We start from the raw sequence: 11548 nt of genomic DNA, 5'->3' as shown, positions 1-11548 counted from the left end.
AAACTTCTAGAATCTGGAGCTAGACTGCTTGGTTTTCAATTTGGGTTCTGCCATTTGCTTTAATTATTCATCTACAGAATAGGAATAATAATAATACCCCACAGGGTTGCTATTTGTTAGGTGCTTGTTGATAAGATACTATAGCTATTATTTCTCTGACTTAAAAGTAACTAGACAGGTCTACAAAATGACCTTATAAATCTGATGTATAATTGAATTTGACACTGAATTTGCATATCTATACCCAGGTAACTCAGTGCCTTGAACATGGTACAAATGAAAGGTTATTTTACTTTGTTGCATGGATACAGATATCAGTATTTCAAACAAGCATTTTCTTTGAAAGGAAATTGGACAGCAGAGTGTACATCAGGCATCACTTCTCAATTATATTTATAAATCATGATAACATGGTTTTGCCTTCAAAGTCTGTAATGATTTTTTTCAACAGCTTTATTGTGATATAATTTGTATACTGTATGTTGTAATTCATCCTGTCATCAGTATACAATATAAGTATTTATTGACTAGCTACTATGTCCCAGGCAATAAACACATATGTTTAATTTAATCTTCATAAAAATCCTTTAAGGTAGGTATTACTATCCTCAATTTTATGATTATAATATAAGTTACAGTAAGTACTTTGCAGGTAGAGGTTGAGGTGAGATTTGAACTCATGTTCATGACTCCAGTATTCTTCTCATATCACATCGCCTCTCTTTGGAAATTTACTTGCCTATCTTTCAGAGGTTGGCTGGGAAAGGAGGTGGGATGGGAGGTGGGGGAGCAAGAAATGTGACCCTTTGGTGGTACTCCTGGTTAGAGAAAGTCTAATTTTTTAATCGGTCAAAAGAAAAGCCAAATAATATAAGAAATAACAGTAACTAGAAGCTGTTTTCAGACTCTCAAATCAAGGATGACATGATAATGCAAAATATTATTATGAAGAAAATAAGCAATCATAATGCTGATATGCACAAATCATAATGCCTCTCTATATATACAGCTTTCATTTAAACCAGTTCAGTACTTCTTACTAGCATAATTACACCCACCTTTACTGCATTCCCACCACATGAGTTGGTGTAGACATTAAAAATAGAAAAACATATAGATCATACCAGAATTCTTATCCGTCTTTTGACTTTTCACATTTCTATTATCTTACAGTAAAATATCTGTATATCTTTGGAAATACAAAGATATATATACAAATACTGTTTGGAAATACAGTTTTGCCACAATTCATTTATTAAACAAATACTTAGATGCTTGGTATGTTAGGCAGCTCTGTGGTAGCCACTAGGTGTATAGAGGTTTTTTTTTTTTTTAAAAAAAAGATGAAGCCAGTGCATCCCAGTTGATATTCTAGTTCAGGTTTTCGTAAGAAACAGTGAGTGCGTTATAGTTGATAAACAGCACGTGGGCTTTGTAACTTGGGTTAAAAGCTTGCCTCTCTACTTTGTGACCTTTGCATTAGATTTTTGAGAGACTCGATTTCCCCATTTTTAACACAACTGACTTCAAATAAAAGTTGGTATTCTCTTTGCAGGTGTACACACATCATGGGAAGATGTGGCAAAGAAAACGTTACTCATGACATCCAGGTGATAGTGTTTCTTAGATGTTTTCTTCCCCTTTGGTACCTGGCATTATTCGATACATATTTTACGCCGTGTTCACGGAGCAACTGGAACATGTTTTTCACTGCAGCTTGGCTGTCTGGGTGTGCCTGGGGAGGCAGCACAAAGAGCCTGTAAAAGCTTTCCTCCACCTACGGCAGGAAGGAGCCGGGGAAGGGCATTGCGGCCAAGCGCTCGGTTTCGGATTGTTTTTTGCCTGGGCCAAATCGAGCTTACGTTCTGTGACCGGCAACAAAAAGATTAGCCACGGAGCTGCTCAAATTTTTGCCATAGCTCAGCCGTCTCCACGCCCCCCACTCCGCCCTCCCCTATGCGCAAATGAGGGTTTTCAGGCGTCAGTGGTAAAAAGGTACGAGAAGGGAGAAGTCGAGGATGGACGGGGATGTGTCACCGGTCAAACGAGAGAGGACAAAGGTCCCCATCGAGAGTTAAAACCGGGTGGTCCCGGGAGGGAAGGAGCTAAAGCTAAACGCTGGACGCGCGGGGCCCGGGGGCGGGGGAGGGGGGCAGCAGACCCAGGCAGTGCACTCGATTCACTCCCCGGGCCAGCTCTGGCACCGAGGCGCACCACCCCCCTACTTCTCTTTTGGTTTCGACCCTCCGACTGGGCGGGGCCGCAGGACGCCATTCCCACAATGCTCTGGGGCGTGCCGCCGCCGTCGCTGCCGCCTCCGCTACCGCTAGTGGAAGAAGATGGCGGAAGGCGGAGCGGCAGATCTGGACATCCAGCGGTCTGACATCGCAACGCTGCTCAAGACCTCGCTCCGGAAAGGGGACACCTGGTGAGGGAAAAGGGTTGAGGTGGCTCGGTTGCCGGAGGATTGTGGAGAGCTCGGGGGGAACTGCGGGCTGGTATCTTTCTCTGGTGACAGGTGCGGGCAGGTCCGGCGGCGGCGCCCTGGACAGCAGGGTTTTGGCCACTCCGGAAATGTTGGGGCAAAGATTGGACCCGACGTGAGGGCCAGGGTTCGTGGCTTGTCCCGCCAGGCTGCGAGGCTGGTAGGGATCGGCGGCGGCGGCGGCGGCGGCGGCTCGGGCTCGTGTAGTCCCTTCGCCCTCCTTCCTCGGGTAGTGCCGCTCCCACTTCAGGCCTTCCCGAACGACACGTTACGGCGTTCGGCGTGAATCTCTTAACTGTTTGACAGGTCCTGGTGCTGAAGCTTATCACCATCTCACCCGCCGTACTTCTCCAGTCATTTCCTCTCCCGGCATTGTCGGTATCCAAGTTCCTTATCATTCTGATTCTTGTATTCTTCCGGGAGGCAGGCTGCAGGATGTTTGCGGTTCGTACTACACAGGTGGCATGTGTCAGGGCACCACTTAAGAGAAGGAAACCTTAGTTTCTAATTCCTTGTCAAGAAGGAGAGGAAGGAGTAGGCAACCTTAGGCTTCGGAGAGATACCACGTGGTCTTGAGCTTTAGTAGAGGCTTGAGAGAAGCCGGCAGCATTTCTTAGAAATGCAGCCCTTCCCTCCCTTTTGAAACATAACAGAGGCCTGCAAAAAGTAGATAAGTCCACTTGAGGCTTAAGTCACTTGCTAATATACAAACTTGTAAAATACCAAAGGATATACTTAATATACTGAAGGAAGTATGGTGATTTTAATACTTGTAGGCTATATCAAGTGGTATCCAAAATAAATACATGAATGTGTAACATAAACAGAAAGTGGTGTTTGTTAGGAAAGATAATGTGCCTCTTTAAAAATTGTTTTCACTTTCCATTTTCACCGTAGCAGTGGTGTTTAGTTACGGTGTTTTTCGTGTACCCCAGTATGGCTTAGTGGAAGCAGCGTTAGATTTAGACCTGAATTCATTCCACCACGTACCTTGCAGTATGACTTTGAGGAAAGTTAATTTAAATCATTACACTTAAAGTATCTTTACCTATGAAAATGGACAATCATAATTTCATTATATAGGTTTTACCTTGATTCAGTGAAATATTCTAAAACATGATTTGTTCTGTTTATGAGATAAGATTACATTTTAGTTACATTGTTATTACTGCCATTTACTTTTGATGCAATGCTGTGGTTTTAGGATCATTTTCAAGTGAGCTGGTAGGTGGCAGACTTGGGACTCGAATTTAAGTACTTTGATCTAAGTCTTGATACTTTTCCTATTTAGTTAGGTTTCATACTATATTTACCTAACAGAAATCTCCAAGGGTGTAAACATATACTTGTTGCATTGCTGCAACAAATGTAATTTAATAATTGTTACTTACATTGGAGTGTTCCTAAGATGTTTACTACTGTGGGGAAATTGGACATTTTCTAGGACACTAATGAAACACCTTGGCCTGTGGATTGTTAAAGATTAATTCAGCCCTTGCTTCCTATTGTTTATTAAAGAACACTTAAAAATTCTTAATTCACCTGGACTATTACCACCTCATAAAAAGATAAATGTGGATTTCCATAAAATAGAAATCTGTAAGTTAAAATATGAGTATTATTTATATGTCTATTACTTCTCTTTAATGCTATGTTTTTGTTAATACTAATCATTGTTATTGACTCTTCAACATGATAGCAATATGTGTATGTGGGCATTAAACTTTTTAAAGTTTGGTATTTTTATTGTGGTATTGAATTTATTGAGGTGACACTAGTTAACAAAATTATACAGGTTTCAGGTGCACAATTCTACATCCCATCATCTGTGCACTCTATTGTGTGTTCACCACCCCAAGTTAAGGAGGATATGGGAGCATTACCATTTATGCCCCCTATACCCTCCTCCACCTTCACCTCCCTGCAATCCCCCAGTCACCACCGCTCTGCTGTCCGTGTCTGTGAGTTTTTTTCTTTTTTTGCTCAATCTCTTCAGCCCCACCATCCCACGGTCAGCTGTCTGCCTGCTCTCTATGAGTCTGTCCCTATTTTGCTTGTTAGTTTGTTGTGCTCATTAGATTCCACATGAGTGAAATCATATAGTACTTGTCTTTCTCTGCCCGGCTTATTTCTCTTAGTATAATGCTCTTTAGGCCCATCCATGGTATTGCAAAGGGTAAGATGACCTTTTTGTTTTTTATGGCCAAGTAGTATTCCATTGTGTAAATGTACCACAGCTTGTTTATCCACTCATCTGCTGATGGACACTTGGTATTCTTAAAATGAAAGTATTTTTGCTTTTTGGCAGAGTTAAGGTAAATCATTTTAAAGAGTAAATAGAAGAAATCCATAAATTTTAGTCATTTTGATGCTTTCATTTTAAAGACAGGGAAACTGAATACTGGGTATTTTACAACAAATTTTTTCTCCCCACTCTGATTTCCCTACATATTTTAAGGGGGAAAAAATGCAGTAGCAAGATGATACTGGGGAGTTGGCAGAGACCAGTTTGGTTTACACGTGAGCCAGTTGACTTGCAATTAGCAGGTGAAACCTATCAAAAAAAAAAGAAACCAATGTAGAGCAGAAGTTTGATTCAGAGTTTTAAAGTGAATAATTTGATTATCCACAAATATGGAAGTGGTAAAGATATTTATAATTTAGTTGTTACTTGGGCTCATGTTTTTGGAACTCATTAAAATGAGTGTTTAACACATTAAAAATTATTTCTCTTTTTAACATTTTTTTCAACTTTTGGAATAGTCTTTCATGGGTATTTGGGCAAACCCTGTGTTATTTTTTTAAACTGAAATGGGCCGTATGCAAATGGAATGTTGTCTTGGTATATGTATATAACCATTTTGGAAAGACTGCTTGGACTATTGAGAAAAAAATGGTAGGTTTACCATAAGTTTATTCTTGGAAGTTTATTACTGATGTTTGATGTTATAGTCACATGTATTAAAATGAGTACATTTTATTAATTAGGTTGTGCGTGCTTTGCAGATAAGGACTGTCTAGTAGTACTCTGAAAATTAACACCTCCGCAAGGAGAAATGAAAGATTTTATTCTTAATGGATTTTGGAGTTTGTTTATTTGTAAATAGTGAATGATTTTTACCTGCAAACTGACTTTCTAGAGCTGAAAATATGTTACATGGGTCTGAGATGAAGAAGAACAAATTTTATGATATGCTTGGTGTACTAGACTGTAGTGACAAAAAAGTCAAAATTGATACCTCTTAAAAAGGTAAGGTGTGAAAGTAACACTGATTTCCACTAGAAGGAGTAAAGCAGTAGTCTCATAATGCTGTTTCTTGATATGTGTTTCAGCTACCATAAACAAGATTGTTAGAATTTAAGAACTACAGAAAAACGATAAAGGATCTAGAGTTGTTTAGTTTAGGATGAATGTAAGATAACTTAATCTTCAGATACATGGTGGTTTTTCCTGATGAGACAAAAGGAAAATTTGTTTAAAGTTTATTGCATGTTAGTATATTAGGGATAGAGGAACATTGTTAAAGGGATGGTAATTAAATAAATGAGTTTCAAAGACAAGTTGGGGGTTATGGAATAATTTCTTTGGAGATATCTTTTAAAACAGATCTATTATGTGTAAATGAACAGATAACTACAAATCATCCAAATCTCTGCTTCATTTCCCCATTTTTATTAAATGCCATTCATTTACCAATTATTTCCACTAATTTTTTTGTGCACGTATGTTCAGTGGTAGCACATAGCTAACTTTACAAATTAAAATTTGCATGTCAGAGAGTAACTGTAATTTGTATTGAGAGTCATTTAAAATGTGTATGATGTTTTTGTTTCAATAAATTACCAAGGAATAGTCCATCAGGTCAATGAGGTTTTTAGATAGGAGACATTGATTTCATTTTTAGAGCTTTCCTCCCATTCATACTCTTCTACTTAGAAATCTTTGTAGAGCTTTCCTTCCATTCATACTCTTCTACTTAGAAATCTTTGAGGCTTTATTTTATATGGTTCGTTATGTTGTACAACTTTGATTTACACTAACAGGAAACAACCTATAATCACATCAGTTAATAATGTAAATTGACACTGTTAATCAATATGAACTTCAAATTGTTTAGTATATATTTCCTAAAGAAATTTTTACATTACCGTTACTGCTAAAATTTTTTTTAGTTGTGCCAAAGTGTTTACCACTAAAATAAGGTATGATTACATCATTTTCAGGAAGTGAAACCAGAAAGCAAAGCTTACTTAGTGTTGGTAAATTGATTGAAAATAAGGGCAGAAAAGTGACATTAAAGCATATTTTTCAAATTTTAGTTTCTTAAAATCGAGAAAAGCATTTTTAAAAAATTTAATTTTCATATATATATTTTTTAAACCAGATATATTTAATTATGTATAATTTTCATATATTTTTAATATCACTTCTGAATTGTTAGTGAATCCAAGATTAATATACCCTGTGTGGCCAAGATGATCCAGAGCTTTAGCCAGTGATTTTACTTATCTGTTTAGTGACATTTAGACTTGATTTTTTTCTACATCATACCGTGTCCCATCAGCACATGCAAGTTATTAAATAAAAGGTCTTTTGACAGAATAGTTTTGTGATAACAATTGATCTTGCTTTCACGTGAGTATAAGAAGAAAACGTTTGTCTGACCATGACCTACAGTATTACATTGAAAAACACCATGCTACATACTATTTTAAGTACTTGCACATGTTAACTCATTTAGAACCACAATTCTAGGGCACTAGACTATGAATGTGCCACGATTCACATTTGACAGAATAGGAATTCTAGTCTAAGAGAGGTGTTCACACAGTGATATACCTGAGATTTGAACCCAAGTACATAGTCTAGGGCTTTAAGTCAGGCCCTAAAATCATTGTACTACACTGCCTCTTATTTTCAAGATGCATTTTAAAATATAGTTTCACTTTGAAAAGAAAAAAATCGCTATTTCTTTCTCTTTAAATGGAGTCTCTTTTAGTTTAGTGGCACACAATTCTACCATTCTATCTCCCACTCATCTTTTGTGAATCTTTATGTGTGACAGTGCAGAGAGAATCTTAATTTCTTGCTTCTTGAAATTAAAATATGTTTAAAGGTAAATAGGTAAGGCCTTGCTGGTGTAGCTCAGTGGATTGAGTGCAGGTCTGTGAGCCAAAGGGTCACGGGTTCAATTCCCAGTCAGGGCACATGCCTGGGTTGCAGGCCAAGTCCCCAATGGGGGGCACACGAGAGGTAACCACACATTGCTGTTTCTCTCCCTCTCCTTCTCTTTCCCTTCCCCTCTCTCTAAAAATAAATAAATAAAATATTTTTAAAAAAGGATTAATAGGTGATTGACTGAATATGTAAAATGAATGTCATTTTGATCCAAAAGTGCATTTAAACTAAATTAACTGGGATCATTTGTTATTGAGATTTTGGGTGTTAATTGTTTATCAGTAATCATAAGCTTTTATTAGGGACCCTGTGGCTACTTCTCCTATAGTTTTACAGAAATAACATATCAAGCAGTTAATAAGGACTTGTAAGATACTGTTTTAGTACTTTGCCTGTATTTTGAAAGTTTACAGTAAGCCACAAATTCTTAAGTCTCTCTTTTTGGACTATGAGTCCAAAGGAACAGCCCAGCCAGAAAATGCAAATATGAATGATTGGTATTTTATGTTCCATGTTTACCAACTTATTTATTTATTCAGAAATAACTTCGAGTAAATTTTCAAAGTAAAAGACATTTGAATTAAGACAGTAGAAGGTACATGATTTTATTGACACCTCTTTAATACTTCCAGAAAACTGACATTCTAAGTAGCATTACTGCTGGTAGAACAGTTTTTCCATCTTAGTCATTAGATATATCCATTTTATTACATGAATTTACTGATTTTTCTTTTCATTTTGAGAGTCACTTTATTAATAAACTATGATTTTATAAAAGTGAATTGAAACCATTAGCTATATTGGCAGGGAGATAAGGGGATGTTGAGAAGTGTGTTTGTGTGCAATATTTGATTTGCCCTCAAAATAAGGATCAAGTATGTATTTATAGTCCTTTCTTTTAGATAAGGAATCTGAACTCAAAGAAATCAGATGGTTTAACATGTGGTTTGCAGGTGATAATACCACCACTAGTGAACGTTTACTGAGTGCTTACTCTGTGGCAGCCACTATACTAAATGCTATACTATGTAGCCTTTAAAGTAAGTGCTCTTTTTTACCTTTGTAACTGTTTGGTAATTTCAGAGCTGGTTTCAGAGTAGGTTTAACTACATAGTTTATAGTGATTTAAAACACTGGATATATTAACATCTTCTTAGTATTAAAAATGTTTCACGCTTGTCAGTACTCAAATGTAACTCAAACAGTATTTCATTAAGTATTAAACTATTAACCTATTCCTTGTTAGTCCCCACATAGAATTTTTCAACAGTTGCTAGTTTTTTTTTCTTCCTTGAGTAGTATCAGTTCAGTTTGTGCTTTTTATTTTCATTTCCTCAGTTACTACTGTAATTCATACTCTACCTTAAATTTATTCCCTTGAAGCCATTTCTCCTGATTCTTTCTCCATCTGTTCTTGAAACAAGAACGTAGTTCCTTTCACTTTATCATCCAGGTTATGTAGAAGTCACTACTAAAGAAACCTAGAATAAGACTGTTATTAAGCGACCTCAGTTTTGAATACAGATTAAAATGACGTCTCTGAGAGAATGTTGAAAATGTTTCCTCAAAAAGCAGTAAAGAGGTCATCTTGTAACATAAAGCAGAAAATCTCTGTAGGATTAACCTGTATTTCATTATGCCTAGAGCATTTCTGCTTCCATCAGTGGGATTCTGCATGTTTTTCTTATAGCTCTCCAAAAAGAAAAGGAGGGTAATAACTACTTTTTCTTCTCCATATGGGGAGCTAAGAATGCTAATGCCCCCTTCCTTTTAGCTCTGAGAAGATTCAGATATTAGCAGATAATTCCTTACTGTTAGGGTAAATTGTTTAGCAGGAGTAGCCATAGAAAGGCTTCCTTTGTGAAGGAAGTCAAAGACTTACAAGCAAGTTTAAGAGTGGCTTTGAGGCAAGACTATTCTAAGTTTTAGAGAGTCAGTTAAATCAAAACCTGAGAGCATTTGAGACAAAATTCATTACTTGAGTGAAGAGAGCATCAGGTTCCTTTAGTGGAAAACAAAAAGATTAGGAATGATAAAGGTGAAGTGATCGTGGTTAAAAAAAAAAAAAGACGTAATCATTCAGATTGCTTTATATTTTAACGGTATGCTTGAACAGCTTGACAAAGTTTAACAGTTTAATCAAGATATTTATCTTTATAGATAGGAAATTTATATTCATAAATTTGAATGGAATTCAAGCTGAGGAAACTTGATTCTCAGGGGAAATATAGCTAAGTATTATATGGACCATATAGTTTTAGCTATGGCTACCACTCATTTACTATGCTAAGAGCTTTTTATATATATGAAATAAGTGAGTATTCTCATTTTGCAGTTACAGAAACTTGGATACAGATTTTACTACACATGGCCATATACTCAGTCAGTGGTAGAGCAGGGATTCTAACTTAGCCAACTCTAAAAGCCTGCATTTTCAACTGTACTGCCTGCATGTGAGTGCTAGAGCCATACTCATATTACGGAAGCAACTTTTTGAGGGATGAATACTTGGAGGTATTAAAGTCAACAAGTGACAGCTTTGTCACTTTAGTAAAACACTATGTTCACCTGTTACTCATATGAGGAACCTATAGAATTTTCTGGGTCTCCTTGGGTTAGCATTCCAGTCTTAGTAGTTTCATTTCTATCTAATATAGCTCTGGTTTATTGTATACAGATGGTGGTTCCCATTTCCTGTAAATTATTTACTTTTTCTTGCCTTATACATCATTCATATTATTTCAAATATATTTTACCAATTCCTGACTTCAAAACCTACTCAAAACTAATCTCTGTAAAATCATTTTTTATGTAATTTATGTAATGATTATGTCATAATCATTACAGATATGTAATTCACATATCATACAATTTGTGTACAATTCACCAGGTTTGGATATATTCACAGAGTCACACACCCATCACCACAATCAATTTTGAAATATTGTCATCCCTAAAAGATACCCCTACCTATTAGCAGTCCTCCAACTTCTCCCCAACTCCCCCGGCTCTAGTCTAAGCAGCTGCTAATCTACATTCTGTTCTATAGCTTTACGTATTCTGGGTATTTCTTATAAATGGAATCGTGTGATTTTTGTGTCTGGCTTCATTCACTTAGCATAATTTTTTTAGTCTATGTATATTGTAGTATGTATCAATATTTCATTTCTTTTTATTGCCAAACATTTCATTGTACAGAGAGACCACATTGAATTTTTCCCTTCAGGAGTTGATGGACCTTTGGGTTGTTTACATTTTTTGGCTGTGAACATTTGTGTGCAAGTTTGTGTGTGGTCATATTTTTAATTTCTCTTGGTTATATACTTAGGAGTGGAATTGCTGCGTCCCTATATTTAATGTTTTGAGGAGCTGACAGACTCATCCAAAGTGACGGCAGCATTTTACATTGCCACCAGCAGTGCATGAGGCTTCCGGCTTCTCCACATCCTTGGAAGCATGTTACTGTCTTTTTAATTTTAGCCATATTAGTGGGTGTATGGTAGTATCTCATTGCTGTTTTGAATTGCATTTCCCTCATGGCTGATGATGTTGCATATCTGTTCATATGTGCTTATTGGATGTTTGTATATCTTTGGCAAAATGTCTTTCTAGATCCTTTGCCCATTTTTAAATTTGGTTATTTGTCTTTGTATTATTGAGTGTCAAGACTTCTTTACATATTCTAAATACAAATTCATTATCCAATAGATGATTGCAAAATTTCCTCCCTATCTGTGGGTTTTCTTTCCACTTTCACAATCTAACTTGGCCTCCTTCTAGAGTTCCTTATTTGTGTTTTAGTTTAGATGTAAAAAGAAAAGAGGTCATAAAAATGAGTTCTTGGTAATTGATGAATTTAATGTGCAGAGCAGAAAATAGGTTGG

General features: G+C 36.6%; 1 protein-coding gene across 5 annotated transcripts in view; it reads left to right on the top strand.

Annotated features, from left to right (window-relative positions):
• The first annotated feature begins 2278 nt into the window (after window positions 1–2278).
• Window positions 2279–11548, top strand: part of USP15 (ubiquitin specific peptidase 15) — a 107573-nt gene continuing 98303 nt past the window's right edge. For all 5 annotated transcript variants that reach the window (XM_024576441.3, XM_024576442.3, XM_024576440.3 and 2 more), the window contains exon 1: window positions 2279–2428. In XM_024576441.3, the coding sequence (XP_024432209.1) occupies window positions 2340–2428 (89 nt within the window). In that variant the 5' untranslated portion in view covers window positions 2279–2339. The remainder of the gene's footprint in view (window positions 2429–11548) is intronic.

The sequence above is a fragment of the Desmodus rotundus genome, chromosome 3 (genome assembly GCF_022682495.2).
Source record: "Desmodus rotundus isolate HL8 chromosome 3, HLdesRot8A.1, whole genome shotgun sequence".
NCBI lineage: Eukaryota > Metazoa > Chordata > Mammalia > Chiroptera > Phyllostomidae > Desmodus > Desmodus rotundus.
This window is presented reverse-complemented; position numbering and strand designations above follow the sequence as displayed.